The sequence below is a fragment of the Alosa sapidissima genome, chromosome 1 (assembly GCF_018492685.1).
Source record: "Alosa sapidissima isolate fAloSap1 chromosome 1, fAloSap1.pri, whole genome shotgun sequence".
NCBI classification, from domain to species: Eukaryota; Metazoa; Chordata; class Actinopteri; order Clupeiformes; family Clupeidae; genus Alosa; species Alosa sapidissima.
In genome coordinates, this window is record NC_055957.1 from 30,449,783 (window position 1) to 30,475,082 (window position 25,300).

General features: G+C 42.8%; 1 protein-coding gene across 4 annotated transcripts in view; it reads right to left on the reverse strand.

The window, feature by feature from the left end:
• clcn2a (chloride channel, voltage-sensitive 2a) overlaps positions 1-25,300 on the reverse strand; it is a 124,590-nt gene that overhangs the window by 17,183 nt on the left and 82,107 nt on the right. For all 4 annotated transcript variants that reach the window (XM_042098940.1, XM_042098955.1, XM_042098946.1 and 1 more), the window contains 7 exons: positions 12,606-12,737; positions 11,984-12,112; positions 11,414-11,547; positions 10,727-10,804; positions 8,422-8,451; positions 4,927-5,005; positions 114-239 (listed from right to left, as the gene is read on the reverse strand). In XM_042098940.1, the coding sequence (XP_041954874.1) occupies positions 114-239; positions 4,927-5,005; positions 8,422-8,451; positions 10,727-10,804; positions 11,414-11,547; positions 11,984-12,112; positions 12,606-12,737 (708 nt within the window). The remainder of the gene's footprint in view (positions 1-113; positions 240-4,926; positions 5,006-8,421; positions 8,452-10,726; positions 10,805-11,413; positions 11,548-11,983; positions 12,113-12,605; positions 12,738-25,300) is intronic.

Here is a 25,300-nt window from a genome sequence, read left to right on the forward strand (position 1 = left end):
GAGGGAAAAAAGAAAGGAGAGATAAAAAAAGAGGGGGGAGAGGGAGCTATGATATGATCCACAAATGATGACCCACTTTTGATTCTGTTCCACATGACTGCTGCTGGCCTCACCCTCATCTTGGTTCCACACGGCCAGCACTCGGAAGATGAAGGCACTGAAGGTTGCGGCAAAGAAGCCTCTCCAGTAATTCCTCACCGCAAAGAAGGTGGACGTCACCTCAATGCTGAAGAGCACACCTGGCACACACACACACACCAAGGCCACACTCAATAGCGCCACAAGTTTAACCACCACACATATTAATACACATATACTCTACCCAATCTCATCTGTGTGTAACCTGTGTTGTGCTGACTGCTCTTCAGGCCTGCATACCATCCAGGCTCAAACCCCTGAATCCTTGCATCACCTCAGATTAGGAGGAGGGAGTCCTTAGGGCAGCCGTGGCCCACTGGTTAGCACTCCGGACTTGTAACCGGAGGGTTGCCGGTTCGAGCCCCGACCAGTGGGCAGCGGCTGAAGTGCCCTTGAGCAAGGCACCTAACCCCTCACTGCTCCCCGAGCACCACCATCGTAGCAGGCAGCTCACTGCGCCGGGATTAGTGTGTGCTTCACCTCACTGTGTGCTGTTTGTGTTTCACTAATTCACCGATTGGGTTAAATGCAGAGACCAAATTTCCCTCACGGGATCAAAAAAGTATATATACTTATACTATACTTATACTAGCAAGGAGGCTAACACCTATGGGTTCTAGTGTCTTTTTGTAGCACCTCTCTTAAGGCAACGGGAGGGAGGTTTACACACATACCACACAGCTACTGTAGGGGGTGGAAATTGTTTACATGTGTGCTGTGTTAAGATATTCATAATATTCAGCCTTTGTATTTGATCTTGATTTCAGTCATTCAGCCAATTTAAATTGTAAGAAGTCCTGCTGTTCAATGGGGGCCCTATTTTCGTGATGCAACACCTGGCGGAAAGTCTATAATCATCACAATGCAAAGCTTGATCCTATCATAGACCCGAGTTTTTCGCCATGCTCGTCTTTTTTTTTTAGCAACACGCCAAGGGGTGTGGCAATTAACAACCTAAGGAGGGGTCTGGCGCATTATATTAAAATCACTATCGTACACTACCTGAAACACATTACGCCACTGACCAAGAGAAACCTGGTCAGAAATCCATGGCGAGTTGTTTATATGTTATTTTAAGAGCGCATTGTCAAGTCATATTGGCACCCTGCTTCTCTCATCCACGAACACGCAACATCCATGCAAAACATTACAAATTACACGATTAATTGGAAACATAATTAGAATAAAGATATTACGAAATACATCTCACAATGATACCTAGAGATTGGCATGGTTTTATTTCAGTTAGCATAATAGCTGGTTTAATTTGCATTGAGAGATGATCTTATGGAAAGTACCCCATGCCAATCGTGAGATATGGTGAAGGGTATGTTATGATGTGGGCCTATTTTAATTCCAAAGGCCAAAGAAACTTTATCAGGATGTATAGTACCATGGATCCATGAAATAACTGGCCTTTAAAAATAAAAATCTGCTTGCCTCTATGGAAATTTAACATAGGGTTGTGAATACTTATGCCCCCTGTATTTTAAATAAAAGCATTTATTCATTTACGATACATTATTCATTCACAAAGAAAATTGGTGTCCCCACTTTGAGTGTCAAAAACGCAATATTGTGTTTTTTGTTCCCATGCCTTGAGTGCCAAAAACGCAATATTGCGTTTTTAGCTTTTTTTATGACGAAAATAGACACTCTCGATTTTGGTAACTATGATGAATAGAACTGTAATAGATGACAATAGAAAACTCATGAAAAAATGTCCAGATTGTGCGTTATCATAACTCTGCTTTTTTTTTTGCCGCTTTGGGTCGAATCAGTGATGCATGCACGTCAGGTCAAAACCATTTATTAGCCATTTATTTTCATGGGTTTATTACTAGGTGGCAGTCTCGCCAGGTTTCACTAAGTCACTTCCCGGAAACTACAGGCAACACTTCATATTTCATGAAAGACGCTCTATCTCCATTTCTAGAAAAAAAAAAAAAACAGGGATTTTGCTGAAAATTAGCCACTGTTTAGCTAGGGATTTCTCAGGAAAAGAGGCATGTACAAATAAACGGTTTGTACCCACTGAGAGCTTAAAGTCTCACATTTCAAACGAGCCATAGCTATAACATAGAATACGCTGTGGCTCTACAAAAATCACCAACAATGATCTAGATTGCTGGCACTCTGGGCCAAAGCTTCCGAAAACAGCGCGGCATTCAAAGTGTGAAAGGTTGGATATTTCCTCATTTTTTTACTTAAGGTATTAAAGGTAAACTATGCAGTATTGGCAATTTCCTTACTGTTTTCTCGGTTTTTGCTTCTTTTTCGCTGGCTCTGTCATGATGAATGTCTGAGAAACTCAATCGCTACCTTTTTCTAGCCGGTGCCTGGCGTTCAGAGCCGGACAGTAACGGAGTACATTTACTTGAGTACAATTTTGAGGGATCTGTACTTTACTCAAGTATCATTTTTGGGGAGTACTCATGACTTTACTCAAGTACATTTGAGAGGCAAATATTGTACTCTTTACTCCACTTAATTTCTATCCATAACCGTGAGTACCCGTTACTTCTTCTAAAAAAAAAGGAAAAAAGAAAAATCTCAGAAATCCTCAATTTGTTGTTTCCCTCTCAAAGATGATTGGATTGTGCAGGCGCCACTGATTGGGACAGCCTATCAGCAATCACCATCAGCTTTCCGCCAAAGTCAACTCCATGGTCAGATTTAGATAAGAGACAAAACCATGGACGAAACAATGGATGAAGACACAGCAGGTCCATCCCGGAATGTGCCAACCTGTGGCCCCACCTCACCAGACTATTTAAATTTTCTGAACAAGTTAATGATAGTTTTCGCTTCAAGTGTTTCAATTACAAAATAGTATTTTGTATTTGAAATACATATTTTAAATACATGTATTAGAAATACTGCCCATCCCTGGCAACATGGTAAAAAGATGAAAATTACTTGATTTTACTTTCAATTCCTTTTACATTCTCCAAGGTATTAACATTAACATTTTTCATAACGCCATGTAGGACGTTTCTGTACATAAATGTAAGCACTGTGGCAGTAGTAATGCAATATTTGAAAAAAAAAAAAAAAAAAAAAATGTAGGCTACTCTTGTACTCTTGATACTCAAGTACTTTTAAAAACAAGTACTTCAGTACTTTTACTTAAGTAGACATCTGACTGTTGTACTTTTACTTTTACTTGAGTAAAATTTAGCAAAGGGTATCTGTACTTTTACTCAAGTAATGAAGCTGTGTACTCTGTCCGCCTCTGCTGGCGTGTATGTGTATTTGAATGCAGTAAAGCAATTCGTTACACTCATTATACTTCTTGACACTGAGGCAGTCGGCCCGCCACCCCACAGTTGCAAGGGTGGTTTTTCCGCTCACAGGCGCTAGGGGGAAGCGAGACGGCCACCATTCAACCCGAAAAAAGTCATATAACCATTTTTTAATGACTCTGAAGCTGTTAAATTAAGGTAAATTAAGCTAAAAAAACTTGCATATTAAGCTAAAAAACCTGCATAGTGTGCCTTCAAGATCAATTTCCAAAAGATGATTTTTTATTCCTCTTTTTAGTCAACTTTAGCATGGGTTCAAAAACTTATGAGCTCAACTGTATATACTCCTCTGTGTTTCATGCGGTTGGGTATTTTGGCTCTGAAAGGAAATATATGTGTGAGCGCGCACTTTGGAACTACTTCAAGAATCTCCATAGAGTGCTGCTGTTCACTGCATGCTTGACTAGTATCACTATCACTGAGTAATCATTCTTTTGTTATTTTTGTCTTTCAATTATTACTTTTTTTACTTTAAACACTTTTAAACAAAAAGTACTGTACTATTACCTTGTGTGTTTTATATTTTTCTTTTTTTTTAACTATTATTTGACTTTTGCGCTTACCCTGATTGCGAAACTACCCACAAAATGCCAGAGGATAATTTCCTTCGGATTTTCTGATTTATGATATATGTATAGTATAAGTTGCCTACTCTCTCTGTTCCACTCTGGTTCACATGACAACTCCATTGATCACTTTCACATATTTCTCAAGGCTGAGAGGGCATCCTCAAGCTTGAATGCAAAAGAGCCATGTTAAATGAAAAAAACTTTTTGTAATGAATCCTTTTTGTGTGTCAATAGACCTCTGAAGTTTGCCTACAAAAAATAACCAAAGCTGCCATCTTTGCCCACATAATGAGAACCCTGTGTTAATTATACCTATTAGGTTGCATTTCAAGATAGCTCTGGGGTAGCAAAAATCTAAGTTTGTCATCTTAACGTACCGAAGATCATAGGAGCATCTCGAAGGCAGAGGACAAAAGTGTGTTGAGCAAAACATCTGCATTTTAGACTTCTTCATCCCGACAGCTTTCCCGGCAGTTTAACAGGTGCGATAATTCAAAAACCCCATGTTATTTTCCCATGAGAAAAATCGTAAGATACCAGATCTCAAAGATTGCAGCTTTTTTGTAGGCAAACTTCAGAGGTCTACGACAGGCAAACATTGTTCAGGAGATTTTTAGTAGGCTGTTGCAGGTGAGCTATGCCTTTAAGACTTAGTTTAAGGTTACCAGTATGGTTAATAATCTCAGTGGAAACAGTCTGTGACTGCAGCTAAGCAAACAGACTTTTTGTTACATCATCACCATGTTTCCAAACCGAAATGGCCCTGAATAAAATATCAGAGTTCAAAAGTTCACAATGTTGTTCAGCAAACAACACATCCCAGCTTGTTGAATGCTGTGAGTGGTGTAAATGTGGTGATGTAATGTACTGGGCTTCGAGAGGTTCCATCTGCAGTGTGCCACGAGCACGCTCACCTCCTATCGGGGCAGCGAAACAGCAGCCCACACCGACAGCACAGGCTGCAGACAGCATCTCCGTGTTCCTCAGTTCGTTCTGGAAAACAACAGGAAAAGCTAATGCTCACCGACACACTCACACAGACACACACAGACACAGACACACACTCACAAACACACAGACACACACACATTCACAAACACACACACTCACAGACACATACAGTACACACACACACACATTCTCTCCATCACTCACATTCACACACAATGTACAAAATCACACACACACACACATTCAATTTCATTTACATACACATACATACATACACACATACATACATACACACTTCTATCATAAAAGCACCAACTACCGCCCCTTTCGTTCGAAAATTCTGAAACAACGATGTTTTTTAATACTTCAAATAAAATAACATTTGATAAATGAACCTTACATTTTTCAGTAGCCATAGGTGCGTAGATTTGAACCGTTCTTACCGGGGCTTTTTTTTTACCATGCTCGGAGTTTAGTGCTGGGCTGGTGGGTGCCAATTTCCGCCCTTTCACACGGCACATCAACGGTTAGACCGAGAATTCTTGTCGCAAATAAAAAATTCCACTGGAACTCCAAGCAGATTTGTACATGCAGCCTTACAACACAGCTCTTCGAGTCACAGTAAAATGTCATTGTTGGTACATAGCTAATTTAGATACACTTATGGTGTGGATGCTTGCGTTTCTTTATCTGCCGTGTGGGTTTGTATAGAAATGAATATTAAGTGACACATACACGTAAAAGGGTGGAAATAGGGGGCGGGCGGTAATAGGTGATGTTCCGATAACACTGTTCCGGTCAAAAATTACTGATTTACACATTCCCTGTACCATAAATATGGCATTTTTTATTAGATTGCCTCAAGACCTTATGATATCCTTCACAAAAGGCATTTGAACACATAAAATTAATTGCAACTACTTTCTTAAAATTTTGAGTGATTTATTCAACTTGGTCATACTTTTTTTGTTTACGATCAACAATAACCGGAAATTAATGGGAAAGAGTATAATTTTCATCCAGGAGATTTCATCCATCTCCATACACACACTCCTACAACTTTCCTGTGCTTGTGTGCCCATTCTACACATGAATCATACTTTCCACAAGAGATATTATAGTAAATTATGGGAGCCCAAACAAATCAATCTTGTGTAAACTATAGGAACACAGTTCATGTTGTCAGTTCATGTTGTCACTTGTGCATGTAAACCACCAATGTTCGCACGCACATGCACGCACACACAGAAACACACACACCCACACACACACATCAACGCTTTATTAAATAGCTTGTGTACTGTCTTACAGTTTTTGCCCATTGCTTGAACACTTTTTGCAAATTTCGGCTCATTGTGTCAAAAGCTTACACACAAGCACACAAGACACAACACTGGGAAATAAACCATTCACATCTATTTAGAATTGAAACTCTGCTATCAAAACCTGACAAATGTCACTCTGATGACAAAATGATACACACTTGCATCATATGAAAACACTTTCAGATTAGCAGCAACACACTAGTGTACTTTATATAAAACACACTCAAACATTGAGTTCATCAGTTAGCACTCTGTGAAGCTCAATGCAACACAGTTTTTGTTATGTTGTTTTTCCAAAGGTTTTCACAACAACCAAAAATTGAAGTACTGAGGTTACAAATGACATCAACTCAATACTGTACATCACAGTACTATACTTTACAGTACAGTACAGTAAATGCAATACAGTAACGCAAAAATACAGTAAAACAAAAATACTATAAAACCAAAATTTCACTTCTATAAATACAGAAAAACAGGCTTAGATGTGGTGGACTCTGCCCAGCTTCCCTTATTGTCAGGCCATGATTTATCACATGATCTACCAAAGTTTCTAAAATATCGTGCATAGCCTTGTCGACTATATCCTACTCCTCTCTCTCTTTGTAGTCCTCTTCCTCTACCTCTTGCTCTCCCTGCCTCCATGCTCGCAAAGTTCTCAAAATCACTTAACTGAGGCCTATTTGTGGCTGGCTGAATGGTGTTCAGTTTTGTAAGTATTTTCAAGTGTGTGTCTAAGTGTTTTTAATCACCCAATGTGTTTTGTATTTGGTACCCATGACATTTCTTAACAAAGTGTCTTATGTATGAAATAGTGTGTAGTGTGCAGGAGCAAGTGTGTTGCAGAAAGGTGCAAGTGTGTTGCAGAATTGGAACTAAAGTGCAAAGCAGCACTTTTGTTTAAGGTATGGTTACATTGTGTTTAAGGTATAGTAACAAAAGCTTCAAGTATTTGTCTATACATTCAAGCAATGGGCAAAAACTGTAATTGAAACATGCTTCGCGCACAAATGACTTTAGGGCAAAGAGAATGGACATCTCAACATAAGGATACATTAGAAGATGATGATTGATGTAAACTTTGTCACGACATGATAAGCAGTCATACTGGCTACTGACATGATTCTTCATGTGCTCGGCAGAGCAACGCCTTCTCAATAATGCTACGGAGGTGAACAGTTACAGTCACGAACACGGCGGGCTCAGAGTTCGCGTCGCTGTCTGCAATAGGGAATGCGCTGACCGGGAGACGGCGTAATAAAGGGAAACTGCGTGACGTGACACAGGCCGCCACCGCGGACGAAGCTTCAAGCTGGATTCGAACCGGCAATGCTACTGGCATGATTCTTCATGTGCTCGGCAGAGCAACGCCTTCTCAATAGTGCTACGGAGGCGATGCTTAACATTGTGCTCTGTATTGTATACATTATAGAGTCTCGTAACGCTGGCTATTGCGTGTAGGTCTGATGGCTCGTGTCCATTATCGCATCGAAGCCCACCGCGTCGCACATAGCCCATTGATTTCCTATGGAGAGCGGCAAGGCGTGGTTTACGCTTCCGCAATGCACCTTGGGAAGGCGGCGCGGCCATTCGTACAGAGACAGCGTGTCAAGAAATTGGGCTCTTCAGACACACACACACACACACATACATACACAAACAGACACACACACCTAGACACACACACCTACACACACACACAGACACACACACCTACACACACACACACACACTAACTCACAAAAGCCCATACTCACATTTAACATGGCAGTTACCCAAAAAGCTTACACACTCAAGAGGGGGAAGGGGAGGACACACAAAAAAAGGTGGAAGGACAGGACAAACTAGCAGCATGAGCGAGGTCCAAGTGAGGCATGACAGAGATATGGGATGGACCAATGACCAATGACCAATGTGAGCCGGGTTCTATAGTGATTCATCTAATGCTGTGGGGGGTTGCAATCACTTATTACGTCACTAGGTCAACACAGAAAATAGAATACATTCGGAAAAAAGAAAGAAAAATGACAAAGGGGGGAAGTCATAGTCATTGAAAATGAATACATGTACTTCTAAAGGACATGTTGAATTTTCAGCCCATGGACCAGTCACTCCCCGCATACGCACTCTTACCTTGGTTCCCACAAAGGGCTCTTCCTTCAGCAGTAAGTGGAAATAGACAGGGATAATAGTGAACACCTGCAAGTGGTGGTCTGTCTGTCACACTAGGCTGGTTCTGGCTCTCTGCCTTAGGCTACTCCCTCCACACACCATTTGGAGAGGAGACGGTCCTGGCTTTGTGTTCACTCAAAATGTCATAGTGCTGTCTGCTAGTCATCTGTCTTTATGCACTCAGCATCAAACTCTTGTTTCAACATAGTCTGGTAACAGAACACAAAATATTCAAATGAAGTGCAGTGTATAGATTGTTTTCCTAAATCCATCCTCTGTGGGTGTTTTTGTATTTCCTTGTGTGATGTGTGATGACTTTATAATTGGCTCACACTTCATAAATAACTTCCTGCCATTTAAGCTACATAATTAAAACTGTCTGCAGACAAACAGAATGTGAAAGATTCAGAAGCACTTTATCATGTAGGACTACATGAGGGCGATAGGGATTACAAGCTGGAGCATTCTTTTACATTCTGGTACAAAATATGCCCTTCAGCAAGAGGGGTTGAACCACATCCTGTAGAATGCTGTTGTGATATTGCCGATTGAAATGAACGGTGAAAATGAAGCACAATGTAACAATGACACTAGTGTCTGGCAACGCAGGCTACAATCTATCAAGTGCCGTTGACATGCCTGCACAGGAGAGAGAGAGCTCTGTAAAGCTTTGACAACCCCACAGAATTCACTTGCAGCTATTTTGAATTTGTATGTTCACAGCCTTTGTGAATTTGAAAGATTGACGGAAACTTCATTTAGACTTGTCAGAATCCTACTCTATCTCGTACAGCTGTTCGAGCAATACAGTGCTTGCAAATCGGAGGTGCCCCTTTCTTCAGCATGCTGTGACAATGGCAGGCCAGGGACCAGCTGTTCTTATCTAGCAAGACACAACTGCTTACTCATTGCAAACAGGTCATTCTGCTCACAAACATGAATAATGAAGCTAAGCTTACAACTAGATGTCATGAGCTCTCTCTCTGCCTGGTAACACGTGCTGATTGAAGTCTGATGACCTCCACCTGTTCCTGCTCTGCTCTGCCTCACCCTCGTTACCTACCAGCTGCACTGCATTCACCACTCATCATGCCCTCTATATAAAGCCTTGCTTTTCAGTCCACACTTGTCAGATCGTCTGCAACCAGCACCAGTTACCTGCCTGTTTATTGAAAACGCCTCTGACTTTTTGCCTGTGATCCCGGACCCGCTCGACTACTTCTGTGTTCTCCAGCCCCGGTAATCTTGACCTGCCTTCCGTCCCTCTTCTACGAATACCGCCTAGTCCTTGACTGTACTGCTGCTTCGTTTCAATTGCTGTTGTGTGTGTGTTTCCCCCAGGACTTCCCGGATCATCCAGCTCCTGCCTTCGCTGTTCGGCTACTGGGGGAACACACACACGCAGACTCTTGGAACTCCTGTACCCCCCCCGGAACCCCTGAAACCCCCAACCCTTAAATAAACTTTTGAACGTGACGCTTTTGTGGTCCTCGTCCTGTTTGGTGTCTGACACTAGAGGGGAATGTAAATACTGCAGTATCCACAACACATCCGTTTGACTACTGCTATGACGAGGCTTTTCACAAATCAGTGGTATAATTTTGTATGGAATGGTAAGCGCATCTTTTAGCAATAGATGCATTTACGCTATTTCAGCCTCGGGCAAGAATACACCTTCAAACATCTCTGGAACTGGCCTCAGTTGTCTGATGGACATCAGTTGCCGCTATTTCTGGGCTGCATTCACGCAAGGCTCCAATCTGCCCTGAATGTGGGAGGCAGCTCGGGGCTAAAATGGGCTCAGAGAAGTATACACGGCGTGTAAGGCGGAGGCTTTTCAAGAAAAAAACGTGTTCTTTGCGCCAATGACTTCACACATTAGTCTAAAGGACTAATATTAGTATAAAGGACCCGTGTGTGTGTGACTCTTAATTCGCTCGCTCGCCGGACACCTTAGTCTCTTTGGGGTCAGTGTTTCTCTCCTCATCATCTTTTCACCTGGTGCTGTGCTCCGCTGGGGTGGAGAGAGTGTCAGGCTGGGATGGTTCAGGTGAGACAAATGTGAGAGGTGTGTGGGTGTCAAGGACATGAGGTCAGTATGGAGAGAGAGAGAGAGAGAGAGAGAGAGAGAGAGCACCAGAAACTGAGGGGTTTTCAGGGGTGTGGGCCCGGGGGTCCAAGGGAATGGGGGCTGTTGGTTGGAAGGTGTTGAGGAAATGGTGGGGTTTGCTCTTTAATGCCTCCTTCATATGAAAGTGTCTCTTACCATATAGATCCCTCCAAACAAGGCCATGAACTTGCTCAGGAGAGCAGCACACAGGCTGGCAACATGAACAAATGGTCCCTGCAAAAGGGAAGAGAGGAGAGAAAAGGGAGAGAGATGACATGCAAGAGGAGCCATTTCAAAGGTCTTCATAATTGGCACTCATTTCCCCCCTCACTATTGTTTTAGTTAGTGAGCTTCTACTGCATTTAACGTCCATGTGGAAGTGCTGCAGGTAAGTTTCTCTCACTTACAGTACATACAAGGTCAGGTGCAGAGAGAGGTGATGGAGGCCCACAAGAAGTGTACACATTTATTTACTAAGGCCAAAACATTACACCTTCACAGGACACAGACATTCTATCCATAACCTTGTGTGCCTTTTCCTTATTACTGAATTGAAAGCCTCTACAACTAAGGTGTGTTGAAATTCAAACATTTGCAGTGAACACGTTTTCTCTAAACAGTTTGATTGGAATGATTTTGTGTAAACATTCCATTTCAAGGGTAACCCGTCATCCTGCTCCCTTGTGTGTTTGCGGAAAACTATCTCAACAAACTGTCTGCAAGTGTTTACAAACATTTGTGAACATTTGTTATTTGAAACCACCTCTGTATGTCAAAAAATACAGTTGTTAGCCACCAAGGGCCTTCTCAGAGTAGCTACATAATGAGGGGTCTCTCTCTCACCTCCTTCCCCAGGGGCATGCCACTGCCCAGGGCACATGTGAGGCCGATGACTTTGGCCACAAAGGTTTTAAAGGTCAAGTATTCCTTCAGTACTACGCCTCTCAGGATAGTCTTCATCTCGGGGATCCCTGAACCTGGGGGGGGGGGGGGGGGGGGGGGGGGGCAACAAGGAGAGTATGTAACCAGTCCAGTGTGTGTGTGTGTATACACTAGTAGTAATAGTATCTAGTAGTAGTAGTAATAGTATTAATCTATCTACCTATCTATCATATGTCTGTCTGTCTGTGTGTGTGTGTGTGTGTGTGTGTGTGTGTGTGTGTGTGTGTGTGTGTGTGTGTGTGTGGGTGTGTGGGGTGTGTGGGGTCTGTGTGTGCGCGTGTGCATATCTTATAAACAGAAAAGTAACGACACACACAGAAGCTGTAGAGGAACAGGCTGAGAGAGACAGAGACAGGAAGGGAGAGGGAAGACAGACAGACTGACAACACTGCAGAATCCAAGAGAGAGATAAGGAGAGCATCAGGAGAGCGGGTCAGAGGCGGTCAGTCGGTGTCTGCACAGCTGTCTCACCCACTGCCTGCGGGGCCAGGATCTGCGTGAAGCCTGCCGAGAAGGTGATGAGGACCACGGGGTAGGTCACCCAGGCCAGGTACTGGAGCAGCATGTTTCTATCCAGTCCCCCGTACATCCACTTCTGAGCTGCGGAGACAAAGCAGAGACACCACCACCACCACCAGCGGCACGGCTCAGATCACCATACTGGACCGCACTGCATCGCTACACCGCAGCCTGGGGCTTCCCACCCGCCATCACCAGAGAAGAGGGCGATGAGGGGAGAACAGCAGGGTGGAGGAGTTGAGCACTGAGCACAACAATTTGTCATTGCTGTTCTGTTGGGGGTGGGGGTGTCTGCAGGAGCATTGACGCACTTGTGAGATGAACTTTTCATTGATTTTCCATCAGGCAAAGAGAGGTGAACAGCGAAAGGTTGTGTGTGTGTGTGTGTGTGTGTGTGTGTGCATGTGTGTAGATGTTAGTGAGATTATGATTGAGTGTGGTTGTGTTTCTTTTAAGCTCCGCTGCAACATTTCAAATGTGCCTCAACCAATTACATCTGATGATGGGGCAGACAGGTAGCCTAGCTTAGCCCCCCCCCCCCCCACCCCCACCCCCAGCCTCCCCCTGAGCTCACCTTGCTGGCAGAAGGCGATGGTGTAGTCCATGGCCCAGCTCACCAGCGCCATCAGCAGGCCGAGCAGGATGAGGAAGATCCAGTCCTCCCCCACCCGCGAGATCAGGAACTTCCTGCAGCGTGTGGCGCAGTCTGCAAGAGACACACGGACACCCCAAGGTCAAAGACAGCCCCCTCCCCTCTTTCCATCCCTGCCGCCCCCTCCCCCGCATCACGCCCCCCTCCCCCTCTTTCTCTCTCTGAAGCCAGCGCACACATTTCACAGTTCAGATGATTTCAGTGGCCGGGATGGCATGAGGCGGCCCACGCTGCCACCTGCAGCTCCTCCGACAGCGTGACGGGGAACGGCAGCGAGGGAGATGAAGACAAGGGAAAGGGAGGGATGGAGAGAGAGAGAGAGAGAAAGACACAGAATGTGTGTGCCTGTTTGTGAGTGAGATGGAGAGAAAGGAGAGAAGGGTCACTGAAAGAGAGAAACAGACAGAAAGAGAAACAGACAGAAAGAGAGACACACAAAGAGAGCTTGGCAAATTATACACCATGGCCTCCCAGACCAAACACTTTAAACACAGAAAGAAGGGAATGATAGAACATCTGCTGTTGAATGATGGGATTCAGGAGTTCTTTAAGAATGACAAAAAATAGCAAATAGAGTGTGAGCTTTCACAAGATGAGCGACTAATGAAATATGGAGCAGAGGTGGACCTCAGTAGAAGAGGGGGGGGGGAGGGGTGTCAGCGTGGCCCTCTGCCTGACGAGCCCTCTGGCTGCTGGGCACGCCAGCCTGACCACAGCAGGAGGCGACAGATGTCTCCAGACCAAAATAAACTGAAGCTGCCGCCACGGCAACCAAGAGGTACTTGCTCCTGTTCACAGGCGGCAGCTAAAGGAGCCCGGGCCTCGCTCTCCAGACAGAGGAGGACTGAGATCTGACACGCTGTTATCTGTGTCAGGGTCCTCAGAAAGACAGACAGACAGACAGAGAGAGAAAGTGATACCCTCATCAAGGCCCCCTGCTTTTATTCTTATTCTGCTGGGAGAGATATTTGAAGAACATATTTTGCGCTTCACTAGCCCTACTGAGAGGAAAATAGAACAGATCTTCCCTCTACTCTTCAAATGTGTGTGTGTGTGTGTGTGTGTGTGTGTCTGATGTGACTCTCACTGCAGCAGAAGCACTTATCTGCTTGGTGAAGAGACAACAGTAGTGCTGAGAGGGGAAACTCTATGACGCGGACGTCCCTACTCAGTAGCAGAGTAGAGAAGAACACAGCGCTGTAACCTAAGGGCGCCTGTCAGTGGCCGCTTCGCCACGCAGTCTCAGCCATAAGCACATAGGGGGGATTTTTAATGACACTGATAAGCACACTGCATGGTGTCTCCTCGGATGTCACACCTCTTCAATCGCAAAGTTAGAGGATGGAGAACCGCATGCATCCACTTCAAGCTCACATACACACACACAAATTCTCCATTCCTCTACACACAGAGAATTAAATATACTCTACAGGTGTCATCTTAGGTGTGAAGGTGTTACCCTCCTCTGTGTAAAGCTAGACATAGAGGAGGAGAGGGGGAGGAGGTAGGTGCTGTGAGCTTCAGAGCCTGACACCCCAATGTGAGGCTGCATGCATAATGTAGCAACTTACAACTAACAAGCCATGTGCGTGCACACACACACACACACACACACACACATTTGTGGCAGGATGGCAATCTATTTATAAGCAGGCCTGGCTGTCCATGTGAGGAGAAGGAGGATTTGTGTGAGGTGCGAGGAGGCACTTTGTCTTGACATGACAGTTACTGTCAGGCTCCTCATGCCAAGCCTTCTGGCACTCGTCACAGCCAGAGTCGGAGAGCGGCTGCAGGGTGCACACCAGCTGAGCTGAACCGAGCGGGCCCCGGACCCTGTTATTATTAATTAATTAAATTATTAATTGTTATTAATGCAGGCAGAGGAGGGGACCGAGGAGTTGCCTTATTAAGTAAGCCGAGGGAAATCAATAGCACGTTGTTTGTATAGTCTGCCACAAGCTTCTCTGTCCTGGGGGTGGGGGGGATGCTTGAGTATGTTTGCTGTCCTTAGAGGATTTTCATAGATAATTGCCTCTAGGTAAACGGAAGGTAGAGGATAAAACAGTGGTGTTTGTCAAGAGGCAATGAACAGTGAGACAGTGAGAGGGAATGTCAAGGGGAAGAAGAGGAGGAAGAAATATTTTGTGGGTGGAAGGGAGGACAGAAAAGGAGAAGGAAGAAGAGTCAGACAAGAGAGATAAACATAAAAAGTAAAAGAAGATGGGAGGATGGGAAATGTTGGCAATGCAGAACTTGACTATTTCTCCCCTGCAGGTGGGTAGTGAGCAAGCAGAGCTGACAGGATTTGCAGACACTGTCACAGTGGTGAAGAGGACAGCAGGACCCTTAGGAGGGTTTAATGGGACTCCTCTGAAATCCACCCGCAAGCGAACCTGCCAAGAAGTGCAGCCGAAAAGCATAGGTGCACACCTCTCTGCTCCTAGTCAGGCAGAGGGGGCCACCCAGGGGCAACACAACTGACCGGATTTGTGTTTTAATTGTGAGGAAACACATAGACATGCACACACGCACGCAAAGATAAACACACAGACACACACACACACACACACACACAGAAACCAAGAGAGAGAAAGAGGAAGAGGAAGAGAAAAACAATAAATCTCACTTACACACCCTGAAGTGACAGCTATCGTCATACCAATCCATCCACCCATTGACAGTGACGTACAACCTTTCTGTCTGCACGGACAGCACCCCTGCCAGAACAACTTCTTCACATGCTCACCTTTCCTCTACACAAAATATAGCACACCATAACAGACATTGCCTTTCTTCTACAAACACGTACACATGTAGCCAGTTCACCTTGTTTCCCTGTCTTTTCCCTATGTCTCCCTGTTTTCCCTACATGTCCCACACTGCCCTGCTCCCGCTAACTAGGGGGGCGTGGTGATTAGTTACACACCAGAGTTCGTTCGCACTGATTACTGGCCGGACAGTATAAAACCACCCAGGTACGAAGAAGCGTTGTAAGCGTTGCCTGTTTAACCCCCTAGCGTGTCGGATTCAGTCATTAGGCGGGTCAATATAGGGTTCAACGTTAAAGAAATTACAAAAGTTTTTTTCATGGATTCTGGTACTGTTGGACAGGCTAAATAACATACTAAAAATCTAGTGAAATCTGACCTTGGGAAAGGGGTCATTTTCAAAATGGCCACCAAAATGGCTGTCAAGAGGTTAAAATGGCTATATCTCAATTACTATTCAGCCTACAGGGGTGAAATTGATGTCAAATTGTGGTCAGATTAAACAAGAATATGATTTTAAATGGTAATATTGAAAATGTTTCAATGCTCTACCTTTTTCAGCCATATATTAAAATCAATGCATTTTAATACAGAGCAAATGCAATACAGGATTATGAACCATCTCCATGGCATGGAGGAAGATAAGACATGTCTTAACTGGTGTTATATCTCATCTAGAGGTTATATGCTTTTAGAAAATATATAGTTTAGGGTGTTTAATCTGATTTCCCTAGACAATATAGGCCAACATGTATCCACTTTACACTAGATTTGCCTATACAGAATAGAGGGCAATGTATTGTTCATGGAATGGAGGAAGATGGGACATGTCTTATCTGGTGTTATATCTCATCTCCAGGTTATATGTTTTCATTGTTCATTGTTTAGGGTGTTTAATTTGTTTTACCTGGACTGGACATGCCCAAATGTATCCACTTTACACTAGATTCGCCTATACAGAATAGAGGGCAATGCATTGTGCATTCATGGAGGAAGATGGGACATGTCTTAACTGGTGTTATGTCTCATCTACAGTACAGGTTATATGCTTTCAGAAAATATATAGTTTAGGATGTTTAATTTGTTTCCCCTGAACTGTACATACCAAAATGTATCAGTTGTACACTAGATCCGCCTATACAGAATAGAGTATGTATTATGCAAAGTGTGGTGGAAGATGGGAACATAACTTGATTGATGTTATATTTCATGTACAGGGTATATGCTTTTAAAATATATATAGTTCTGGCTGTTCTGTGATTTTAGTGAACCATAATCCATGCATAGGCATGCATTACATAGTTGCATGCATCAAATACATGTTGGCATCTATCATTAGGGGGGAGCTAATTAAACTTAATATTAAACTATATTTATTAGTATATCAGAAATAATTACTATATCATTATTCATCATCATCCACCAGTCCTCTGAAAGGAAGTTGTGCAGATTGTCACATTGTTCATTTTGACATGTTCCACAGGCAGCAGTGAGGCGTAATCCGTATCTACATTAACAGAAGAGTGTCTTAGATAGATAGATAGATAGATAGATACTTTATTGATCCCCAGGGGAAATTCAAGAAAGTCTTGCAGAAATGCACACAGTTACAGCGGATAACTTTCAAAAGCTGTGAAGCTTACTAGCAGATGCAGTTGGAGAGAGACGTTCTAGAGTCACAAATAATGACACAAAGACAACCTTACTACTGAGGGTGTTGTGCCGTAATGTTGTAAGAGAGTCTGTGGACTTCCCACCAAAAAGTACAGCCATCACTTGGCATCTTAATTCACCAATCACCTCTGTTGTCTGATTGGGAGTAGTGGAGGCATTGGCACATGACTGAAGGACAAAATCTCCTCTTCTGGAATGCTGTCTTTTGCTGACACCAAAGATCCTAGAGATTAAATTTGACATGATATTTCAACTTTATTCTCAAAATGTTGTGTTTAATGTTGACATGTCGTCTTTAAACGACATGTTGGGTTTGGCTTCTCATCATGGCAAAAATATGTGTTTTCTTCATGTGTGGCCCTAATAGTCTGTCGTATGTATGTGACTGAACTGACAGAAAGTTGTGAAAAAAAAGTAGAATGAAACTAGATGTACCGCAGAGCGGTACAAAATATGACAGCCGCCCAGTCCAGCACATGTTTTCCACAAAAATAAGTCACGCTGAAAGGCATGATTCTAACTGTCTCACTGAATTGCATTATGCACACTCAATTCTCACTGGTATCTGCTAGACAACAAGTACCAAAACATGATTAGTTCATAGATTTCACATGTAATATACATTTTATACAACCCCACCCCCATCTTGCCTGTTCATAATTCTGAGAAATTCTTGAATTGTGTGCATGTGTGCGTGTACATGTTTATGTTTATGTGTGTGTGGGTGTGTGTGTGTGCATGTGCTTGTGTGTTTGACTGTTTATGTGCCTGTGTGTGTGCATGTGCATGCATGCGTACAGTATATATGTCTACTGTGTGAGTATGTGTCATAAGTAGGATTACTGTGAATGTATGTGTGTGCGTGTGTATCTGTGTATGCACATGTGTGCATATGGAATGGGTTTACATGACCCCTGGAGGCAAACATACGCAAAACATTGATCATCCTAGGCCCTACGGTTCTCAAGATATTCACAGAAAACTGTGTCTGCCCTACCCTCCTTTCGGGGGGTCCAGTCCAGCAGGGGGGGCTACAGATCAAAACGAAAAGCGATGGTTCCATGCTATTAATGTGGGGTTACATGCCCACCAAGTTTGGTGTACCCCGGTCTTTCAGTGTCCCGGGAATCCTTGTTGGTGTACGGTCACTAAATGTACACATAAATTATTTTATTGTAAGGCCCCCCATGAACGCATGGCATAGGTCAGTGCAGGCCAAGTTGTTGGCAACATACTGACATGATGGAGTGACACAGGCCCCGTCCACACGGTGTCCCGTCATGTGTGTGTAGGGCAGACTGTCCTGAATCGGGCAATATAATTGCCATGTTGGAGGGATACTCTGGGGCTGAGCAATATACTGTATGTGGTGTGTGATTTACGGAAATAAATGCCATTTTTTATTTAGTGATGAAAAATTACCTTTCTGTGCTCCATATCTGTGACACGAACTGATCTGACCTGACTTGACCCAAGGTTGCGTGTTAGCCTGCGTGTATGCACTCATAATGATTCTCAACTTTTTACTGCATTGCCATGAACAAAGTAAAGGCAAAAAAGGTGTTTCTTTGTTGAACAAATTGGGATGCAATGTGAGCCTTGAATTGGATGCCATGTAGGAATTTGCAAAAGGATCTCAAAACCGGATTATGAACATGCTTTGCCATAGAGAAACACACGATAGCGTTGGATTATAAACATGCTTTGCCACAGAAACAGACAAAAACGTGGGGTAAGTCCAGCAATATGAAGTTATTATTTTGCTGTCACTTTGTCTGTTTTTATAAGCCAGAAGGATCGCCCTGTGTCTCTTCTTTCATCTGATATGCTTGCCATATCTATGCGATCACGGGTTCGCGAGTAATTCAAACGAGAGTAATAGGTGCGCAGGTGAACGCAGAGAAGTATAGACTGTAAATATGATGCAATTTGATTTAATTTCATGATTTTTTTTTATTTTTATACTTGATCGTACAGACACGTTTGTGTAATCTCTTTGGAAAGCCCCACTTCTGCTCTGTCATGCAATAAAGGTTTCATCTTGCTGCGATGAACAGTTCCGGAGCAATTTAACAGAGAAGAAAGGGTGTGTGTTTTGACGCACTTTGCATCAATCGGGTTCTAAGGGTTAATACCGAAACACATAAGACATGCACACACGCACGCAAAGATAAACACATGGACACACACACTTACTCATGCACACACACGCACACACACACACACACACACACACACACAGATATCTGTTTTTTTCTGACATGAAACATCCACATGCTAATAGGCAAATCTGAACTTTTATCATTCTTTGTGGTTAGGAATGGTGCCCAGTCTGCTATTTTCTTACCCTGGGAATTAGTCAGGTAGAACCACTCCGGCACCCTTGAGAATTTTTTTTTAAATTACATAATGTGCCACGCCCCCTTTTTTTGACCATAAAAAAATAACTAAATGCACATTACTGTATAAACCCATCATGTATGGTATCAAATGAAAGCTCTTCTCAAACAGAAATCAATGATGTCAATAAAAGGCTGAGCAACAAATTGTATCAACCCTCAACAATTAATCAAATAGACAAAGTTATAAGGAAAAAAGTAGAACTTTCTCACAGATTCTGAAAGCAACTATATACAGAACATGCCAGGCTGGCCTTGTACACATCACAAACATCAAATATCTCCTCCAAAAAACATTCATTCAATCAGACATTTCTTCCTCGCTGTCATCAGTATCCTTCACTGAAAGTGTAACCATCTTCGAATTTTTATTTGCACACTGTTCACCACCTTTGCAATGGCAGTAGGTGGTGCATGGTAGTCCATCTGACTAACAAGAGGCCCTGGAGCATACTGGCACTGCCTTGCATCCACAAGCAACAAGCTGTAGACCTGTTTTGGGTGCAATGTCAGTGCATGAACAGGCACAGGAATTCCATCCTCTATTTTTTCAAACCAAACAGAAATACATCATCAGTACACACTGGAGGTGTTTTTTTGTCAGCAGCTCTCCACAGAAGGACTTGCAGCCGTGCACGCTTGATGTGTTCCGCTGCATTATTCTCTTTTTGGAGGAAGACTCTTTTATTTTAGGAGGGTCTCTTTTCTTGGTAAATAACATGTATCTCAAGTTACCTGAGGCTTTCAACAGTCTTTCCCATAGTAGAGGCAAGAAAGGAAATCCATTCCTGCCTTCATGCTCATCAGCTTCTACAGTACATATGTACAATTCTTCAAATCAAGATTCCTCTTGAACATCAAATTGATTGCTGAGGTTTTCCCTTTGTCATATGGAATTCCCTTGAAATTCCCTTGAATTTCTATGGTGGATTTTCATGATTTAAAGGGATGTAATCATGGGTTTCATAAGGGTTTATATTATTGCATGGGCTTTTATGTTTTAGAAGAATGTAGAATGTTTTAAGCCTTGGTTTAAACTGTTGTTGTTCAAGAGCAGAGCACTGATGCCTATTCAGTTTGTGTGGTTAATTGACTATTTATTATTTTGTGTTTATTTAACCCTGTTAAGAATAAACAGGTCAGCTTCTCATTACCAACCATTGTGGATTATTCAAACTAACCTAATTAAGTTGGCTAGTTGTTCTTAACAGTAAAACCCTTTTCAACATGAGTATAACAACAAAATAAGTAAATATCTTTAATCTTTAATACATGCTTGGATCGGCCGGTATCGGTATTGGCCGATGCTAAAACATGTACATTTTTTTTCCATGATTGCATAATAATGTGTGCAGTAGAGGGTTAAGTTATTACAAGGAGCCTTCATTGTTAGGATATGGAAACATGTAATGAGTTGTTGCTAGCGTGACATTTCTGTTTGCCATTAAAAGTGCAGTATGAGCATAGTAGCCACCTAGCTATCTGAATGGAATAGGCTATGTTTCAATCGGCATTTGCTTAACAAACTCTAGTTAGTCTGTTATATCATGAATATTTGCAAGCCTCCAAGCACAGACATCATCACTTTAAATCCTACCTGTTGCCTTTCACCGTCCACTTATTTAACTGCTTTTATTTATTTTTACTTATTTTCACTTATTTTTAGCTGCCGACAGCTTTTTTTGCTGTATCCATCTTTTTCCATAGACGGCAACTCACTACTTGCCTAGGCCTACCTGCTCGCTCAGCGCTCACGGCGCCCCCACTCCCTCTTCTATGTCAAAATTCTATGATGGAATCTTATGAGAGAGGACGCCTACTCTAGCCTGTTAGTCCCCTAAAATGTTATATAACATTGAGAAAATGTTGAAATGATTTAGAAACGCACAGCAGTAGCTACATATAGAAAATACCAAATATATATATATATATATATATATATATATATATATATATACATTGCTTTGGCGCCCCCCTGGTCCTGCGCCCCTATGCGCCGCATATAGCGCATACCCACTTTTTGCACCACTGCCTTGTACTTGCAAAGGTCAATGCCTTTGGGAAATATTCAGGTTTGAAGCTCAGGTAAGTATGGCATACCAAGTACCAAACTAACGTGTAGAACACGTTTTTTAACGGTGTTATTTTGGTTACGTTGACATATCAACCAGAAGGGTTATGCTAGCCTACAAAAAAGTTGAATCCTCCTCTTGAATGTCCTCCGTGTTCCTCTTTCTGTTTACGCTTAGCGTCAGGGTTTTCCTGATTGCAGCATTACACCTGGCTAAAGAAACAAACGTGTCTGCTTCTTTTTGGGCTAGATTCCTATCCATAACATGACGGTAAAATTATTTTAATTTAAACATTGCAGCATAACTATTGGCAGTACTATCAACTTATGAAACGCATTTTCATTTACCAGAAATATAGGCTATTTCAAAAAATAAAAAACTCTAAATCCAAGGAGAAGTGAGAACATCAGATGAGCAGCTCGAGCTGCACGCGAGGAGGCAAAGAGCCGCATGCAGCTCGCGAGCCGCAGGTTTGCCACCCATGATCTATATGGATATGACACACTGTCACAACCAAACAATCCATGAACAGCCAACAAATCATAACATTTGTCTCATAATTTTGCAGCCACAGCATTAATGTCAATTACTTTGGGCATCCATGGCCTACTGGTTAGGGAATCGGACTTGTGATTGAAGGGTGGCCAGTTCGAGCCCCGACTGGTAGGAAAAATGTGGGTGGGGGGAGCGCTCTCCCACATCCATATCCACGGATGAGGTGCCCTTGAGCCCTGCTCCCTGGGCGCCGGATCAAGGGCTGCCCACTGCTCCGGGTGTGTATGTATCCTCCTAGTGTGCTCACTGCTCTAGGGTGTGTGTGTGTTTGAATGGGTGTTCATTGTTTGTGTGGGTGTGTTGTACACTACCCCTGAATGGGTAAAATGCAGAGCACAAAACCCTTGCATCGGTGGGATCAGCCCTATGTTCCCACATTTCTAGGGTTAGGGTTAGGCCTGAGGTGTGGGTTAGGGTTAGGGGACATAGGGCTGTGGGAACATAGGCATGCTCCCGTACTGGTATATGTAAGTATACTTGGGCAGCCGTGACCTACTGCCCTTGAGCAAGGCACCTGACCCCTCACTGCTCGCCAAGCGCCACTGTAGCAAGTCAACTCACTGCTCCGGGTTATGTGTGCTTCACCTCATGTGTGCTTGTTGTGTGCTTCATCTCACTGTGTGTTCACTAATTCACGGATGGGATAAATGCCCATCCCTGCATATGGGATAAATGCAGAGACCAAATTCCTTGTATATGCAAGTATACTTGGGCTATAAACCTGATTTACATTTGTTGTTATATTTGTTGTTGTAATTCCAAATGATTCGTGTCATTCCTTGCAATACTGGAAGAAATAATTTTCTTGATTCTGTCCTCTCCTCCTGTAATCAACTTTGCAGTTTTCTCTGTAATTAAGGGGGCAAATTCAAGGACTATTATAGTTAATGTGCTGACTAACTGGCAAGTACCTCATAACTCAGACTAGTTTGTAACAATTCTGGATTGTGGTGTCTGTTTTTAAAGCATTAAAAAAAATGTTAGGATGAACAATATTGTTGTCTGTAATTCTGGGGGGAAATCCAAGGACAGTTATAATTAATGTGCTAACTACCTGGGAAGTACCTCACAACCTTGCTGTCTGAAATTCAGCGACTGATTCAAGGGAAATTAAAACTAACGTGCTAGCTAACCCGCAAGTTGGTGAACTAGGGTACATCAGACTTGCTATAATTCATATTAAAATAAATTACTATTTAATGATTGTATTCCTGTATGTATTAAGCTACATGGCAGTTCCATAATTTATTTAATTTAATACCAAACATGGCACAATTTAGAGGTATAAGCTATTATGCAGCAAAAAGGAACCTAATTTGACCACTTTGCAAAAGGTATTTTGTTCTCTGGAGGGACCTAAACTATTTATTTTTTCTACTTTATTATGGTCAAAGCTGATTTCTGTATGAAAAGAGCTTTAATTTGATACCATACATAATGGGTTTATATGTTAATGTCTATTTAGATGATTTTCTATGATTAAAAAAGGGGTGTGGCAGGTGATGCCATTTTAAAGAAAATGCTCAAGGGTGCCGGAGCGGCACCCGTCAGATTCTGAGTCTACACCCCCTTACCTATCAATTTATGCAAAACAATTGCATTAGTACCTTGTGTCACACTTATGCCCAAATTCCACAAAGTTCTACCTGTCTAAATCCAGAGTTCTCGCGGAAGCATTTGCTCAGGGAGACTCTGACAACAAGTAATGATGCACGCAACGTTTGCCCCTTGCATCGCGGGGAACCAATCATATCTGTGTATCTGATATAGGCGGGCCAGAGGCAAGCTAAACAGATGACAGACGTAGTGTTATCCAATTGCGTCGAAGTCCGGAATCAGTCAGTTAACATTGATCGTATAGTGTTATCCAATTGTGTGCAGTGAGATTTTCAAATGCGTGCTTGGTGCCACCCCTCAAGTTGGGCCATTACGTTATTCGTGGCCAGACCATTAATCTTTCAGATTGGGTCTGGTCCTCCAGGCTATTATTTTCTAGGAATGGTGGGCAACTTTTTTGAACCACAATCAGTTCATCAGGCAATTAGTTATGCTGCTATAGCATAGTGCTGTCATGGACTTTTTGTGCCACACCATACAACCCCCCCCCCCCCCCTTCTCTCTCCCCTTCTCTCTCTCTCAACTCTCCCTCTCTTGCCTATTCTCACTCTCACTATGGTATACTGTAACAATACCATTGATTTACTTATTGACATTAACCATTTTGATTTTCCCACATACATCTATCTTTACTCCCCCTTACCTTATTCGTGAGGTATACCATCACCAGTCATCAGCCATCCATGTGCTTGGCCCTCATCTCACTCCATCATCGCCTATTACTGTCCCCCTACCTGGATTCCTGGCCCGTACAGCCTAGCAACCCACCACCTGCCCTATGACAACTCTGCCCGGATTCCTGGCCCGTACTGCCGACCCACCACTTGCCCTATGACAACTCCTAATCCCCTGGACAATTCCATTTCCTACGCTGGACTATTTGAACTTTCTGACACTAAATTAGGATTAATGCATTATCATACCAGATATGTAACCATCCCACCTCTTGTAACATTCACCTCAGGTGACACCATGTTCTATTCTCTACACCTGACTAACTTATGCATTTGTCATGTATACAGACCTTATGTCCTGTATCTGACCCTAAGCAGATGGGTCAGGCCCTTGAGTCGTGGATCTGCTCGAGGTTTCTTCCTATATGTATCTCCAATTCTAGGGAGTTTTTCCTCTGTTCCCCTGTTACCCATGTGCCTTCTTTTCTTTTCTTTTCTCTGATTGTCTAACACTCTGTAAAGCGCCATGAGACATGTGTAATTTTTTGGCGCTCTATAAGTACAATTAAATTGAAATTGAAAATCAACTTTTAAAAGTTGACAGTGTCCCGAGATCTACCAAGCCAAATAGAAAGCCATAGTCATTTCCGGTACCTACATGTACCAGTACGTAGACTTCATATATTTTGCGATTTCTACTCTTCCTCAGTTTTTTCACAATTCTATAATCTCAATGCCCAAACACACAAAATGCCTATCCCCATGCTTTAAAACTGATTGGACGCTGTATATTGTCGCTAGTAACTATGTTTTTTAATATTTATTATTATTTTATTATTATTATTGAATATATTATTA